The 15,897-nt window shown below is 45.4% G+C and overlaps 1 protein-coding gene across 5 annotated transcripts in view; it reads right to left on the bottom strand.

Annotated features, from left to right (window-relative positions):
• Positions 1-3,446: 3,446 nt before the first annotated feature.
• The window catches only part of Tnrc6a (trinucleotide repeat containing adaptor 6A), a 162,979-nt gene continuing 150,528 nt past the window's right edge, over positions 3,447-15,897 (bottom strand). For all 5 annotated transcript variants that reach the window (XM_051145181.1, XM_051145178.1, XM_051145183.1 and 2 more), the window contains 12 exons: positions 15,739-15,876; positions 15,004-15,132; positions 14,477-14,554; positions 13,896-14,103; positions 11,920-12,051; positions 9,678-9,836; positions 9,100-9,240; positions 7,540-7,647; positions 6,210-6,431; positions 5,006-5,076; positions 4,431-4,570; positions 3,447-4,151 (listed from right to left, as the gene is read on the bottom strand). In XM_051145181.1, the coding sequence (XP_051001138.1) occupies positions 3,776-4,151; positions 4,431-4,570; positions 5,006-5,076; positions 6,210-6,431; positions 7,540-7,647; positions 9,100-9,240; positions 9,678-9,836; positions 11,920-12,051; positions 13,896-14,103; positions 14,477-14,554; positions 15,004-15,132; positions 15,739-15,876 (1,902 nt within the window). In that variant the 3' untranslated portion in view covers positions 3,447-3,775. The remainder of the gene's footprint in view (positions 4,152-4,430; positions 4,571-5,005; positions 5,077-6,209; positions 6,432-7,539; positions 7,648-9,099; positions 9,241-9,677; positions 9,837-11,919; positions 12,052-13,895; positions 14,104-14,476; positions 14,555-15,003; positions 15,133-15,738; positions 15,877-15,897) is intronic.

The raw sequence follows: 15,897 nt of genomic DNA, 5'->3' as shown, positions 1-15,897 counted from the left end.
TAAATTCTCCTTTACTGGGCTTTGGCAGGGCTGTTTTTTGTTGTTGTTGTTGTTTTTTGTTTTGTCTTTTGGAGACAGGGTTTCTCTGTGTAGCCCTGGATTTCCGGGAACTTGTTCCGTAATCCAAGCTGGACTCAAGAGATCCACCTGCCTCTGCCTTTGGAGTGCTGGGATTCAAGGCTTGTGCCACTGCACCTGGCTACAGTCAACTTAAAGGAAGGCCTAGGGTCCCTGCTAGGCAGTGTCCTCAGGGGCTTTCTGAAAGCAAGCAACGGAACCTACTTAGAGCAATTATTTTTAGAGAAAACATTAGCAGAATGCAGCATCTGTATGTAGTGGGACCTAAAATGAAAGCTTAACAACTTGGGCTGGGTAGATGGCTTACTGGGGAGCGTGTATGCTGTACACTCACGAGGACTCGAGGCCAGTTGCCTAGAGCCCATGGACAAGCTCCAGGATGAGGCAGACTGTGATGAAGGAGCACACCCAGTGTCTTCTGGCATCTATACCCAAGCATGGGTGTGTGTACCACACACGTACAATACGTAAATACGACAGTCAAGGCTACACAGAGAAACCCTGTGTTAAAAAACAAAACCAAAACCAAACTTAACCATCTGTGGAGCCAGGACCCCAGAACACGGCTGGGAGCTGGGAATAGAACTGAAAGTGGCATACACTCTTCCTCTAGCTGGGGAGATACTGGGGGGGGGGGGGGGAGCAGGAGGGATTTGAGGCACATGGCTCTGTGGACTTAGGAATGGGAGTACATGCACACAGTGAAGAGGGCCCCTTACACGAAGTGACCCTCCCTCCCACTGAGGCTTGCAAATGCTATCCAGAATGCCATGGGGCCCAAAGCCCAGAGCTCGCTGGGGCTCTAGCTAGGACAAGGCAGGTTCATCGGATGCTCGGAGGTCTGATCTGTTATCTGTATTATGATCAGCGATAAATCTTGGTTCTGCAGCAAGCAGAGGTGGGAGGGGTCTGTTGTGGAGGAAGAGAGCCCGCAGGGCAGCTGGAAGAGTGGAACGGGGGTGGTGGTGGGGGTGGTGGGGGCATGTGCCATCAGGTCTGAGCTACTGTGTCAGTTTAGGCTGACTCCCAAAGGCCCTGAGCAGCTCTGTCTGTTAGACACAGGGCCTGTGGGAAGTGATGGCCAAGAACGAGGTACTGGTAATTCAGAGGAATTCAGAATAACTCAAGGGCGACAAGGGAATAAAGCAGTTATTAAGAATAAGGTAAATATCAAAACCACTTAAAATTTTTTTAAATCAAACACTTTATTTCCACATAACAAGCGCAAAAAAAAAACAAAAAAAAAAACAAAAACAAAAAAACTCCCAAACACTTTTAACAATACAATTAACGAAGTCATGAAGTCAGTTATATACTACTCAAAGCCCCAAACGGTCACTTAGCTTAATGATCCAAACGTTTCCACACATGGTTTTTCAAAGTTACCTTTGGTTTTTGGAAAAACCAGTATGGATGTCAATACACACTGAATGCATTGAACATTTGCTTGGGTTACGGTGTCCGACATTAGCTCACACCTGGCAAGCTGGAGCGTGATTTGAAGTCATACACTGGAATACAGACACAGGTTCTGCCCCACGGCTCCTGCGGTGAGGAGGGGCGAAGGGCACAGGGAAGAAGGCCAGTTCGGGCAGTGGCGTCCCCACTGTGTGAGAGGTATGAGAGGTTAACACTAGGACGCTGTCAAGTCATTAAGCTTCATGTTCCGAATGGTCCCGCTGAGGCTTGAGATGGGCACAGATGGTGGGGAAGGTGAAGCCAGAGAAGAGCTTTGAACAACAAGATGCCAAAGATGCTCAGGGGAGGAGGGAGCAAGCTACAGTTCCCACTGTTCTCACATTATCTCAGGGTGCTTGTGGAGAAGTTCAGGTAAAATGTTCAAATATTTGCTTAGATTTTTAGTCTGCTGCTCTATGAGAAGAACCCTCATATGCAGCAACTTTGTAACTTTCATTATAAAAGAGCCTACAAATAAATTCACAAAAAAGAGACAATTAATGTTGAGCAGCCAAAAAAGTCATGGTTTATTATCTGAAGATTTCATAATTCAAACACAACCAAACTGTACATTTACAATCACATCCTATTTGTAAACAGTTAAAAGCCACTGACCTCTTTTGCATCTTAGGACACAAACAGTTAGAATCAAGGCAATGAAATGATGGCATATTCTGTACTGTTAAAAGTTTACCCTTGGTTAGTCTCTCTTCTTTGACTAAGCAAGCATTATAATACCATTTGTGGGCAAAAGAACAGGGGCTAGGGAGAAAGAAGTTTTAAAATGGTGTAACTCGTTAGTTTGCAACAACATTTAAAATTTTTTATACACAAACAACTCTGTAAGCCCAATGTCTTGGTTACAGTATGCATAGTTGCTGATCTCGGCTTTAAGGTACAACAGTTAAACATGAACACGGTCACAGGAGAGCAGAGACACGAGAGCCACTGATGGGTTACAAAAGTTACCTAGCGATTATTAGCAAACCATCATCACTCACTAAGAAAGGACAGCATCTGAAAGCAGACGGCAACTCCAGCTCAAAGCGGTTTTTTTTTTTCTTTTCTTTTTTTCCTTTTTTTTTCCTTTTTTTTTTTGGCAGAGAAAAATTCTTGAACAGAGCAATACGTAGTATCAGTGCTAAAAGTTGGGGTTTTCTTTTTTCCTATAAGAAACTACAAGATTTTTTGACCGGGGAACTGGTTTCCTGAGAACCATGCTCTTAGATTTAGGACAGGAATAGAAAACAGAAGAACATGGCCAAATGCTGCTCTTTTTCCCAGAGATAGAAAGCGTCTTTTAAACCACCCTCCTCTTTTTTTTTTTTCTTTTTTTTTTTTTTTGTCTTTTAAAATTTTTTTAAATGATGGAAGAGTAAACATTTTTTTTTCTCAAAAAACAAACAAAAAATCTGTAAACAAGAAGGTTCACGTGGGAACCTTCAAAACAACATGGAAAGCCTGTTCAAAGTGCAGGGCCCGTCCTGGGCAGCAGGCGGGCTGCAGGTCACAGCGGTGGCCACAGTTTCTCAAACTGTAGAGCGAAATTCTTTAGTTTTACAACATGAAAAAACTGGTGCAATACTTTCATTAAGAATCCTACGTCAGTATCTTAACTTGATCTTTTAAGCTCCACGATACCACAATAAGGTAGGCAACATGAGGCATAGTAGAGAGCGCACGCCTTTAAGAACATCCTTGAGTAAACATTTACACTGGAACAGCTGCCCCCCCATATTGCCGATCAGACGGAGAGAACATCACTCAGTGCAAAGGTAAAAGCTCATACATCAGCCCAAAAACGGTTTTGCAAAGAAGGAAAAAAATAAAAAAGAAAGAAAGAAAAAAAACCCAAAACAAAACAAAACAACCCAAACCAAACCAAACCGAAACAACAACAACAAAAAAATAAAAATAAAACTAAAAGGTGGTGGGGATGGGGTGGAAGTGAAGGGAAGAAGGAACCCGAAGGCTAGACATGATGAGTACACAAGTGAGCTCGTTCCGCACGTTAGCTGTATGGCGCTATTTGGGAGTGTAAATAGATAGATACCCTTCACATTATAATAGTGGCCTGCATGATTCAAGTATTCAAACTGATATGTTTTGGGGAAAACAAAGTGGAAAATGTGCAGAAATAGCTGTTCCCACAGGTGGCCCTGGCTGCAGGCGGCGAGCCCGACTTAGTGCTCCTTTCCTTCTGGTCTTGAGGTCACAGTTTGCGTCTACATCTATGCAACTACATGGACTCCCCACCCCCACCCAGGTGGTCAACAGAAAGAAAAGCATTAATGGGGGATGGGCTGCTAATTCCCCGGGGGTCGCTGCTGCTTGGGGGACCCCACAGGCTTGTGGAATAATGTGGGGTCCCCCAGAGGGAAGTGCCGTGAAGGTCTCCACAGTTAGTTCCCGACAGCCCAGCACCATTCCAGTGATTGAGATCGGTCCGGCTGGAGAAGGAGTGGGAACAGTCGAGGGAGCCCAGCCTGCTCTGGCTGGACCCGAGAGACTGCCAGCCCGGAGAAGGAGTCAGAGACTGACTTTGTGCAAAGAAGCGACTGATCTCCTCTTCACTGGCAAACTCAGCGAGAATAGTAGTGTTCCCCAGCACACACCTGGAGGGAGAGGACATAACATGAGGCCTTTTGGCTGCATGGCTTCACAGGCTTAATTAGCAGTGGGACCTGTCTGAGAGAAAACCAGGGAGGCGCAGGAGTGTAGTCTGCCCACCCCATGATCTCAGGTCATGTTCTATGTCCTGAACTGGGCTCAAGTGATCCCTCCACCTCAAGTGTCTCCAGGGCCATGCTGGACAGGTCTCTACAGGGGTCCAGGACTGGGTTTTACTCACAGCTCCCCAAGGGCCTCCCCATCAGGAGTCCTGGGCAACTTACATGTGCAGAGACTTTTGTGCCTTCACTACCTCTTCTTTTGAACTGTAACGGACCAGAGCATTTCCATGCGGGAGGTTCAGATGGAATGTGATCAGAGGGCCGTGCTGCATGCACAAGGTGCGCAGAGTTGAGCCATCAATCTAGACAGAGCAGGCTGCAGTTAATGGCTGCATTGTAAGGGGCACTGTGCCTAGAGCTATGTGAGGAGGCACCACCCCAGATGTGGTTCCCTGTCACCCCAGGACAGGATCCCAAGGCACTGCTCCCTAGAGGAGTGGGAGAGTAGCGCAGGCTCAGATATAGAAGGGCAGGCCAAGGTTCTGGAGGTGCAATACAATCCCACAAAAACACGCCTGCAAACCCCAGCCCTGCACTGCTCAGCACTGGGTGGGTCTTAGGTATTTGCATTATTGTGGCTGCCCTAAATATAAGAGCATGAGAGCCACTGGATCAGAGCGGAGGCAACTGCGTGTCACCCTCTGCCTAGCCCTGGTGGCCACTGACAGGCCCTGCTTGGAAAGAGGTGTTCCCACGCTCCCTGGGCCAGCATGTACACTAAGCAGGCACCTCCTTACCTGAGGTGTGAGGTTTTTCAAAACAAGCCAATTCGTTATTCTCCCTGAGCTGCTCTCACCCCAGCTGGACCCTAAACAAAGAAAAAGGATCGTCAACATTCTACAACTGTGTCTTGAACGACTGTTTAAGACAAACACAGCCCATCAAATGACAGTTAGTTGCAATCATCAGGAATCCCAGCTCCCTTCTCTTTTCCCTACTCTTCCCCCATTGTAACAAACAGATCAGTGGCATCAGCTTACTCCAGCCTGGACCAGGCAGTGACCCCTACTGCAGGAAAGCCACAATGCTCCATCTCTCCGGCATATTTTCATTTATGACAAACTACTTCCAAATGCAGCCCTCAGGACAGGCCTCTCTGCATGTGCCCTAAGATATGAAGCTTTAAGGGGACTAAACTGTCCGGCATCACCCCGGCATCCCTTGATACTGTCTGGGTTACCACATGAGCTCCAGATCTAGCCTTCCCGCATGGACTCATGGCAGTCACTTTCCTTCTAGCAAAGGAACTTTTAAACACAATTAAGAACCACTTGTCCCCCATGACCACTTGACGGTATTTCGTGGAGGCCTATGTCTGCTTGACCTTAAGGATCAACAGCACACACTTCCACTCCCAACTGTCTGCTTCAACAGTGAACTTCATGGTCACTCTTGGGACAGGCCAAGCTATTACCCAAACAAGCCCACTTTCTAAGGCACAGCTGGACTGCTTCCACACGCCCTCTCTAGCTTCATGTTCTATGTGTCCTGCTTTGCAAGCCTGCCTGAGTAGGAAACCAACAGACCCTTTTAAAGATGCATTCCCAAGGAACTCCTGAAAGACCAGCAGTGCACTAGCATTACTGTTGATTCAAGTATCTCTGGGTAGGTGTTCTTCTTTATCTAGACAGGGATCACGTACAGATGATGCTCACTTCTTCACACTTAATGTCCCTGTCCTCACTCCCCTCATGCCACGATTTTAGGCATGCACCACCCCATAGGTTTGGGTAAACATTCCTTAGGAAACTAGTTAAGACTTCTAATACAAGAAAACTGTCAAAGGCTGAGCAATGAACTAGTAATCCTGTTCAAGCTCACTCTACCTTTATAGAGTGTGATCCCACAGCTGACGGTGTTGGTCCATGTTAAACTGCACAGCTGGTACTAAAGTATTCAGCAAATAGCCCAAAATCAAGCACCATAGCTACTGTGTCCTACCTGGGGTATATCTGGCATCAGAATTTCCCCATCCTCCACCTACACGAAGGGGAGAATTATCCCACGTAGACAAGGGTGGCTTCTGACCAGTCAGCCCTGGAGGTGGGCGGGACGGAGCAGTGATGTTTTTAGGTGGCAAAGGGACTTTCCACAGCTCATGAGCCAGAGAGGTGTTTGTAACTGAACCGGGAGACCACGTCAATTTGGAATCACTATTTCTGGCTACACATAGGAGAAAGGGGAAAGAATAAGAAAAATGGAAGAAGGTGGAATAATGTTAGAAAATGAAAAAATTCACATAGTAACATCTACTGTCTCATGAAAAGTGAGTCAAATAAAATCAAATAAACAAAAGCTAACAAAAAACCATCCAAACTGCAGCTAAAGGCCTAAAGGGGGAGAGGGGAGCCACAAGGCAGACCCTCAGGACCTGTGCCCTCATCTGTGACTGTCTTGAGACCGTGCAAGGACAGAACTGCTCTGTAAGATCATGACACAGATGGTAAAGCACACGTGGGGACTCCCAGTCAACTGCGGCACTCAAGAGAAACACAGGCTCATCGTTTACTCAGGGGAGGAAAGCCACAGCAGTTACCCCAAATCAGCAAGGTGGTCTGGCAAATGCTCACTGGCTGCCTGCTGAATGCTAGGCTCCCAGGAGCTTGCTCTACTGTCCCTATAGTGAGAGCACAGCCAAGATTAGAAAGGTACATGATTTGCACAGCTACAATGCAAATGTAGGCATTTTCCAGTTTAAAAACTGAATGAGAACAGGCAATGGGTTTTTGCCCCACTCCTGCTGGGTCACAGTGCACAGTGACAGGGTAGAGAGACAACTGTGACAAACACAATGCTAAAAGACAGGGGAAAGGAATGGAGTGGAAAACTCTTCATCAACTCGTGAATATTCAGACCTGAGTTATTACAAAGTGCATGCCCATTAGCCTAAGGCTCCTCCGAGTGTGGCTGCAGGAAGCCTGGCCACAGCCATCCAGCTCACTGCGGAGGTCTAACTCTCCAGGGCACACTCATTCTCACTTCCCTCATTTTATACAACTTCAGTCTGTGAAGGATTGAAAATAAATAAAGTAAATACAGGTGGCTTTCAGAATGCTTTGGATTAAACTGTACTTTATCACAGGACTGAGGTGTCTTAGATGGCAGCTCTGTGGTAGATATAAGACTGTTTTAGATGACTGCTGAAGAGCAAATTTAAAAGGGGAGAAATGATGTTTGCAATCTTTGACTAGGATCTCAAAAACTCCCCAACTACTTAATTAGACAAGAAAAGAGGAAAATCAACAGCCAAGCTGTTCCTGAGAGGGCCCACCTGAAGTGCTTTGTGCTGTACTGCTGAGGGGAACATTGTAGTTGGAGGCACGAATGGATGACCAGGCACTAGTTGAAGGCAGCGTGGTGTTCAAGGATGAGGATGACCCTGCACAAGAGAGTCCAATTAGCTACCAGAGCAGGGAAGGAGCGCTTGAATTAAAGATGGGGCCCGCCCAAGAGAGCAGTTTCCTTCTTGCTCTCCGAGAATGTGCAGTGCCTAAATGACTCAGGCTCTCCTTCCAGCCCTGGGCACGGAAGAGGCTATCCTTGCTGTTCCTAGCCTGACTCTGAACTGCGATGACTTCCTACTGGCAAGCCAGGTCAAGAAGAAACCCTATCATAGGCGCTATGCAGGAGCCCAGCCTTGAGCCTTTTCCATATTTGGACTCTGTAGTCAACATATTGTCTTCCTTAGTTTAGCTCTAGACCTGACCACCGCCTGGTCACCTGGACAGCCCCTGACTAACCCCAGCAGCTCTAGACCTGACCACCGCCTGGTCACCTGGACAGCCCCTGACTAACCCCAGCAGCTCTAGACCTGACCACCGCCTGGTCACTAGGACAGCCCCTGACTAACCCCAGCAGCTCTAGACCTGACCACCGCCTGGTCACCTGGACAGCCCCTGACTAACCCCAGCAGCTCTAGACCTGACCACCGCCTGGTCACCTGGACAGCCCCTGACTAACCCCCAGCACAGTCCATTCTGCATCCCATTTAGATGCACTGACCTTCCAGTAAAAATATTAGTGGCGGCTCTTCCTTTAATAGCAAATCTAATCTTTGACTTTCCAAACATTCTACCCATAAGGAAGCAGTTTCTATAAGCAACCGACTCTTCTGTAACTCCCTCTAAGCCTGGCCTTATGCCTCACTATCTTCTGCTGAACTGGCTCTCATGACCTCTGCACAGCTGTTCAGTGGATTCTGCTATTTTGGAATGACAGGATTCTCCACTTAGCACCATGATATGACAAACACTTGCTACCTTAATAGACTATGTATTAGTAAAAACTGTTGGCTCATTTATTTTGTTGTTGTTGTAAATTACTAAGAAGGATAGAAAGGAGACTATATTTCACAGAAAAAAATCAATTATTTTAGTATTTCACTAACTCATTAATTTTTTTTTTAAGGAAAAAACAATGGACAGAATATGCACATATGCCTAAGGTGAAAAATAGCTCCATGGTAGTCACAGGGTAATTTCATCTGAGAGCCCTTTAGAAAATACATGAGTTTCATTGTTTGAAGCCTTGAAATCCCAGGCTGTTTCTCCTAAGGAAAGCATATAAGCATTCCAATTATAAACTAACCATACAACTGGCAGTTGCTGACTGCGTTATTGAAAAGTAAATGCTTGCATGTCATTGGTGTTCACTTATTCAAGCCACTTCTCATCAATTTAACAGTGGCCACAGTTAAGGTGGTCTCATGTCCCAACACCTACAGATTTGAGGAAGGGAAGAACCCCTGCTTAGAAGTTTCTTAGCCATCCTGAGCTCTGACTATCCCATGCTGTTGCACAACGTTCTAACACCAACTCATGCTCCTACGTACCACTGTTCCTGTCCCTGAGGTGGTCAACTTCCCGCACAGTATTAACTGAAAGACTGTTTATGACACTGCCAGGAGTGACGTAAGGGTCAGTTTCAGGGTCAATGTTTGGATAACCTTTCCATGGTTCACCAGGGCGAAATTCTGCAAACAGAAATTAAAAATTAGTGCACAGCTTTAAAATCCAAACCAAATATCCAAATAGTAATTCTAAATTCTGTGTGGCAATACCCTTAGGCCAGCCTGGTAACACAGTATTATACACCCTAATCCTAACTTGCTTATTTATACAACTGAAATAATTTCTGAGGTTTTATCTTTATAGACTGCAGCAACTCAAGCATGGCAGAGATGCACCTCTGATGATCCTCAGTGTCAAGCATACCCTTTGACACTGAAATTTTTATGAGAGTCCTCACACGGGACTGTGGACTCATCCCATCCTCACTGTGTGGAGCATGCAGACAATGAGCCAACTTCACACTCTCCTTTTCATTGTATCTTGTCTGCATTTCTGATTACAGAACCATGTTAAGCCACTGGTGAGGCCAGACACCATGGAAAGGCTGTGAGCATCTTACCTGGTGGCCAGTTAACACTGCTAGAGCCATTAGGCGATTTGGCACGGGGCCAGCCATCTCCTATTGAACCTGGAGGACTGGCTGGTGAAGTACTGCTATTCATAAAGTCATAGGGGACAAATGGAGACTCTTCCAGCCTAAAACCACTTGAAATAGCACCTACAAAGAAAAATACGATGGCAAAATGTAAGCAGGCCACACTGTCACAGTCACTTGCTTCTCTAGGGCAAGTGTTTGCAGAAACACCTACAATATACAAGTTCCAAGTTCAACTGTGTGTCCAGAAGTACGTATTTATCTGTGTAATTCTAGGAGTCAAAATAGTCCTACAAAGGCACAAGACACCTCACTAAGCTAAATATGATAGTTCTAAAAGAAATGGAAGTAGCTGCTTAAAATGTAAAAATCAAACCTGTGACTCATAAAATCCCAGCACTGGAGAGGCTGAGGGAGGAAGATTGTGAGTTCAAAGCCATCCTGGGCTACATAGTAAAGTCCAACAGAAAATTGCTGTATTGGAATTTAATGCCACACTATGAACAAATGAAGTTAAATCCAGTGAATGTTCAAAAATAGACTCGAAGGACAATAAAAATCACTTGGGGGAGGTACCTCCCAAATGACCAGCAAGAAGGGAATTAATGCCAGATACACACCAAGCTAGCTAGTCTAGAGAGCTAAATCCTGTTTTAAAAGTGGGAGGGGGGATGAAGGAGTAGGGGGCTTGAGACTATTATTCTGGAAATGGATATAGAAATCAGTTGACTCCTAGTGACCTATTGTGCTTGTTGCAGTAGCTAGTGATTAACACAGAGATCCATAAGCTGGCAATGTGCAGAGAAGAAAACACCCCTGAGTGCCCGGCCAGTCCTACGTGGATGACTACATCACATCCTTCCCTCCAGGTTCGGGGATGTATGCAGAAAGAAGGGGCAGAAAAACTGTAAAAGCCAGGAAATGGTATTTTCTAGACACATCAGGGCATGTGAAAGCACGTACAAGACCTGTGTAAGTTCAAGCCAGACACAGTCCCAGCACGGAGGGGGGAACGGGGACACGAAGTCTCCCTCCTAGCCAAGGAGCTGCTGGCACCGACTGCTGCCGGGAGAAGGAAAGTCAGTTTTCTTCAATGGAGTGGCACATGGCACATCAAGCACTCCAGGGCAGGAAGTCAATTGGCTTTCTACTTGAAAGTAAGACTTAAGATGAAGTTCCATTTTTGAGGCTGTGCTTGGTTTTATGGTTTGGGTTTTTTGTTTTGTTTTGTTTTTGTTTTTTTAAAGACAAGGATATGTACATAGCAGAGGCTGGTTACCTTCAACTTATTACATAGCTGAGGATGACCCTAAGCTGAGCCTCCTGCCTCTACCTCAAGTGTTGGGATTGTGTGTGCCACAATGCCTGGCTATCTTTATAAAATAATAAGAATAAAAGGATTGTTTTGGCTTACTCAAGGCACACTTTTGCAGTAAGGAAAAGGTCTAAGATTAATTTGGCTTTGGAATATATACACAAAAGATGATAAAGGCCAAAATTTAGTTTTGCTTGGCTTTAGTTATTACTTATTCATTTTGTTTTATATGTATGTGTGAATGCCTGCATATATGTGCACCGTCGGCATCCTGGTACCTGTGGAGATCAGAACAGGATGTCAGATCCCCTGGGACTCGAGTCACAGCCGATCCTGAGCTGTCATGTAAGTGCTAGGACATGAATCCAGGTCCTCTGCATGAGCATCAAGCTCTTCAGCCTTGTTTTGGTTTAGTTTTAATTTTAATTTTATTAATTTATTCAATTGTTATCCTATCACTTGTATCCTCCCGTTCCTCCCTCCCTCCCACTTTCACCCTATACCCCTCCCCTAGGTCTAAGACTGAGGGGGACCTCCTCCCCCATTCTATGGTCATAGGCTATCAAGTCCCATTTTGGTAGCCTGCTTATTCTCTCTTTGAGTGACAGTGGAGCTCCTCACCAGGGAGAGGTGGTCAAATATGGGGCACCAGAGTTCATGTCAGAGTCAGGTGTGTGTGTGTGTGTGTGTGTGTGTGCGCACACATACCATCATGTGGGTGTAGAGTGTACGTGTAGGTCAGAGTTAGCTCTCTCTTCCTAGCATGTGGGTCTTAGATACTGAACTCTGTCTGTCCAGCTTGGTGGCACACACACTCACCTACTAAGCAATCTTACCTCCATATCACCCCACATTTTTTTCCCAACAGAAGTTTAAGACTATAATTGATACCATGTTTGCTGGAGTTTTGATCCAAAGATGTGTTCACAGCAATGCTGTCCACTGCAGTCCATTTCCGTAGTCTTGACTGTGGCTCTTTAATACTGTTCATGTCCATATTTACATTCAAGTTTGAGTTCAAGCCTTGAAAATAAGATTTAAATCTTACAAACCAGCACATTTTTCTTCCACAAAGTTCTACTTAAAAAAAAAAAAAAAAAAATCATACGCAGTTACTGTTTTCAATGCTGCCTAATGCCCCTCAACAAATACCACCCTGCAAATACGCAGCTGGATCACAGGTCCCTGGCCTGGTGTCACTCTAATGCTCCACAGTAGTGCATTTTCAAATCACAAGGGCTAGTGCTGTCACAGGTGGAAAACTACTCCTCCACATAGCTTGATCGTTTAAAAACATTACAAAATAGGAGAAATAAATTTTAAAGGGATCATATAGACTTTGTAACTGTCCCCCAAGTTTAGTTATTTTCCCAGAGCACCATGTATAATATATGATGATTCTCAAGTATCATTCCTTGATTGCAAATTCATGATTTCCCAGATGCTATTTAAAAGTAAAACTCCTAACTCCAACAGTGACACCTGAGAGAGAGAGAGAGGAGAGAGAGGGGAGAGAGAGAGAGAGAGAGAGAGAGAGAGAGAGAGGAGAGAGGGAAGAGAGCGGGAGAGACCCGACGGAGACCCCTTTTTCCAAAGGTACAATCTGAGTCTTGGCTGACTGAGCATGATGTACTCAGACATTCTCTTCGACTAGACAGAGGATTCCGTTTTATAAACTGCTGTCAAACACTTGTCATGAAGCAGTTTGAACACAGTCCCAAGTAGTTCTTATTTTCATGTCTGAAACTCGTAACAGTTTTAAATTCCGGCATTAGGCCTGTAGTATGAATTCTTTGAAATCATTCCCAGTTGCATTTTTGCAGAAAACAATCAAATTTGTGCTCTTAGACCTATCAATTAGACCAAGAGTGTGCAGCCATTTTATATGCAGGGTTAAAGATAGCCTAGAGAACGCATGGGCCCCACCACCTCCTCCATGTCACCATGCAAACGCACCCCACATAATAGGCTAAAGAAATATCGCTCTGGGAAATTTGAAAATGGGCCAAATTTTGCTTACAAGCTCTAGTGTGTGTCTGTGTGGATGAGGCAGAATGGAAAAGTCACCAAGAGAAGAAGGCTTCTGTTGACAGCCTCCTCCCCACAGCGCTGCATCCAGCAAGTGCAATCACTTTCTTTCATCACCTGTGGCTTCTGTAGTATCTAGTCACCGTGCTAACTGATATGGAAACTGTTTCTGCTAACATTCTCAGGGACTCTTGTCCTAGCTGAAACCTCCCAGTCACAGAGAATCACCAGCAGGGACACATGCCCCAATGGCTGTCTACAGCCCAGACTACTATGAGAACTAATGGTCTTCAACAGAACTGGGGGAAGTAACCACAAGGCTCATTTACATGAAACGGTTGTTCAGGTGCAGGAGGGATAAAAAAATGAAAGAGGTATGCTTAACCAAGAATCAAAACACAACCAGGAACGTGGGGAGAGAAAACAGACAAGCCTTGAGTTTCCACAGTGAATAAAAGCTTGGTGACATGGCGGAGAGAACAAAAGACAATTCTTCCTCACAGAGACTTTATAATACTAGTGACAACATACTGAGGACTCTTCCCAGAATTTGTCACAGAACTAGGCCCTGCTCACCACCCCTCTTCATAACACCACTGTCACAGTCCTCTTGCCCTACACACCCTACAGTCTGAGTCTGAAAACAAGCGCGTCCTTTCTATCAACAGGAAGAACACTCTGCAACACTGTGACAGCACCCTGAAGCATGAAGAGGAGCTTCATCTACAACAATGTCCGCTACTCTCCAGTAAGCGGCATCTAAGGCCGCAGCTGTGCGGGAGGACAGAACGGCAAAGGCAGCGGAGGGACACATGTGTAGCGGCCAAGGAGGGACTCACCTATAGGAAAGTTGCTGAAAGCATTGACTGGCGATGGCCCTTTCTGCAGCTCAGGTGTAGTGTGGGGCATGACATTGTCAAGGAAGGACTTCATGGCTGGCTGATGGAGTGGCTGCTGAGAAGGCGGAGTCTGCTGCTTCACCAGCAGGCTTGGATCAAGTTGACGAGACTGTTGCATCATCTGCTGCTGCACACTAAGAGGTCGACCCTTCAAACAACAAGATGTAGGAAAGCGGTGAGGGTGTGTCTATACAGGTGTGCATTCCTCATTTCTACCTCACCTCCATCTCAAGAGGAAGGCCGCCAACCAAAGTTCTATATTGACTGTGATAGCTGGACACACAGCAGACTAAAAGCACACTATTTATTTATTTGTTTGTTTGTTTTTCAAGACAGGTTTGTTTCTGTGTAACAGGCTGGGCTATCCTGGACTTGCTCTGTAGACCAGGCTAGCCTTCAACTCACATAAATCCATCTGCCTCCCTGAGTGTTGGGATCACAGGTGTGCGCCACCACGCCTGGCTCACTTTATTACATTTTAATAAGATTCTTTCATTAACAAGTGGAGAGGGTTTATATACCTGCTGGTCTTGCTGCTGTCGGTTAGCAGAAGGCACACTTCTCTGACTCTGCGCCCTCTGCTGCTGCGCTAATAATCGCTAAAAGAAGATGGAGAAGGGATGTCACTGTCCAGATGATAGACCTGTAGAACTATGCTACACACCAAAGTCCTCCCTCATAGGGCAACACCCCTTCCCTGTAATATCTATCTAGTTTCCAGAAATTGTGCAAAAGCCCAGTCTTTAGTTCAATCTAACTTTTGCTGTACTGTAGATAGAGCCAAGGGCTTTACAGACCTTCAACTCTACCAATTAAACACTAACCCCTTTTCACTTTAATAGGATTTTTTTTGTTTGTTTAATCATGTTTCCCTTCCTACATTCCCTGACTGGATCTCCCCTGAAAAGGTCTTGAACTTTGTGTAGGTTCACTGTCCATCTTTTCTGACAGGCTGTCAGGTCTATGCAGGCTATAAATGTGCTGCATATGGTCACTGCAGTTCCGATGCAGAACCCTGACTGCACATCAAGCAGACACCTGTACGTACCTGTAACTGGGAGATCTGAGAAAGCTGGTTTAGTTGGGATAGCTGGTTCAGCATGGCTACCTGCTGAGGGCCAAAGAGCGGGTTCAGGCCACCGTTGTTTGGTGCATACTTCAGCAATGAAACTGGAACCTTAGGATCACAGTGGTAAGTTAGTTACGTTAATGAGATACAGCAGACTAGCTAAGTACACTGTGCACCTTAATTACCAATAGGGTAGTTAGAGTAGACAGCTGTTCCCTGAGGAGTTAGTCATTCAAGAGTAAGCCCTAACCATTATATCTTACTTTGCTATTGCTCTCCTGAAGATGTTTTATGAAAAAATTGGTACATTTTAGACTTAAATAAGCATCAATTTTCTTTATCCTTCTCTCATACCTTTGCAACAACAGCTAATGAGCACTGCAGCACCTCAAAGAGGTCAATAATTATTATGATGCTCAGTGGTCATCTCAAACATAAATTTTAAATTTCAATTTATTTTTATATGTATGAATGCTTTGTTTGCACGTATGTCTGTGAATTACATACATTTCTGATGCCCAAGTAGGCCAGAGGAGGGCATCAGATTCCCTAGGAATAGAGTTAGCTGGGAGCTGCCATGAGGGTGAAAATCAAATTGGGTTCCCTAGAAGTCCAGCCAGTGTTCTTAATGCTGAGTCATCCTGGCAGCTCCAAACACAAACTTATTCAACGTTCTCCCTAGGGAAGTTGAGGGGAGGACGGGAGGAGGTTCACCTGAGGGGAAAGTAATGGAGGAGGCACTTGAGCACGAAGATTAGGCTGAGATGAACTGAGAGGTTGTGCTGGAGGCTGCTGCATGCCCCGGGGTTGTGCTGCTGTGTTTCCAACACCAAACATACTGGGATTGCCATTCTAGAGAAGAAGAAACAAAAT

This window comes from Acomys russatus, chromosome 5 (assembly GCF_903995435.1).
Source record: "Acomys russatus chromosome 5, mAcoRus1.1, whole genome shotgun sequence".
NCBI classification, from domain to species: domain Eukaryota; kingdom Metazoa; phylum Chordata; class Mammalia; order Rodentia; family Muridae; genus Acomys; species Acomys russatus.
Note: the sequence above shows the minus strand (reverse complement) of the source record. Positions and strands in the feature narration are given on the sequence as shown.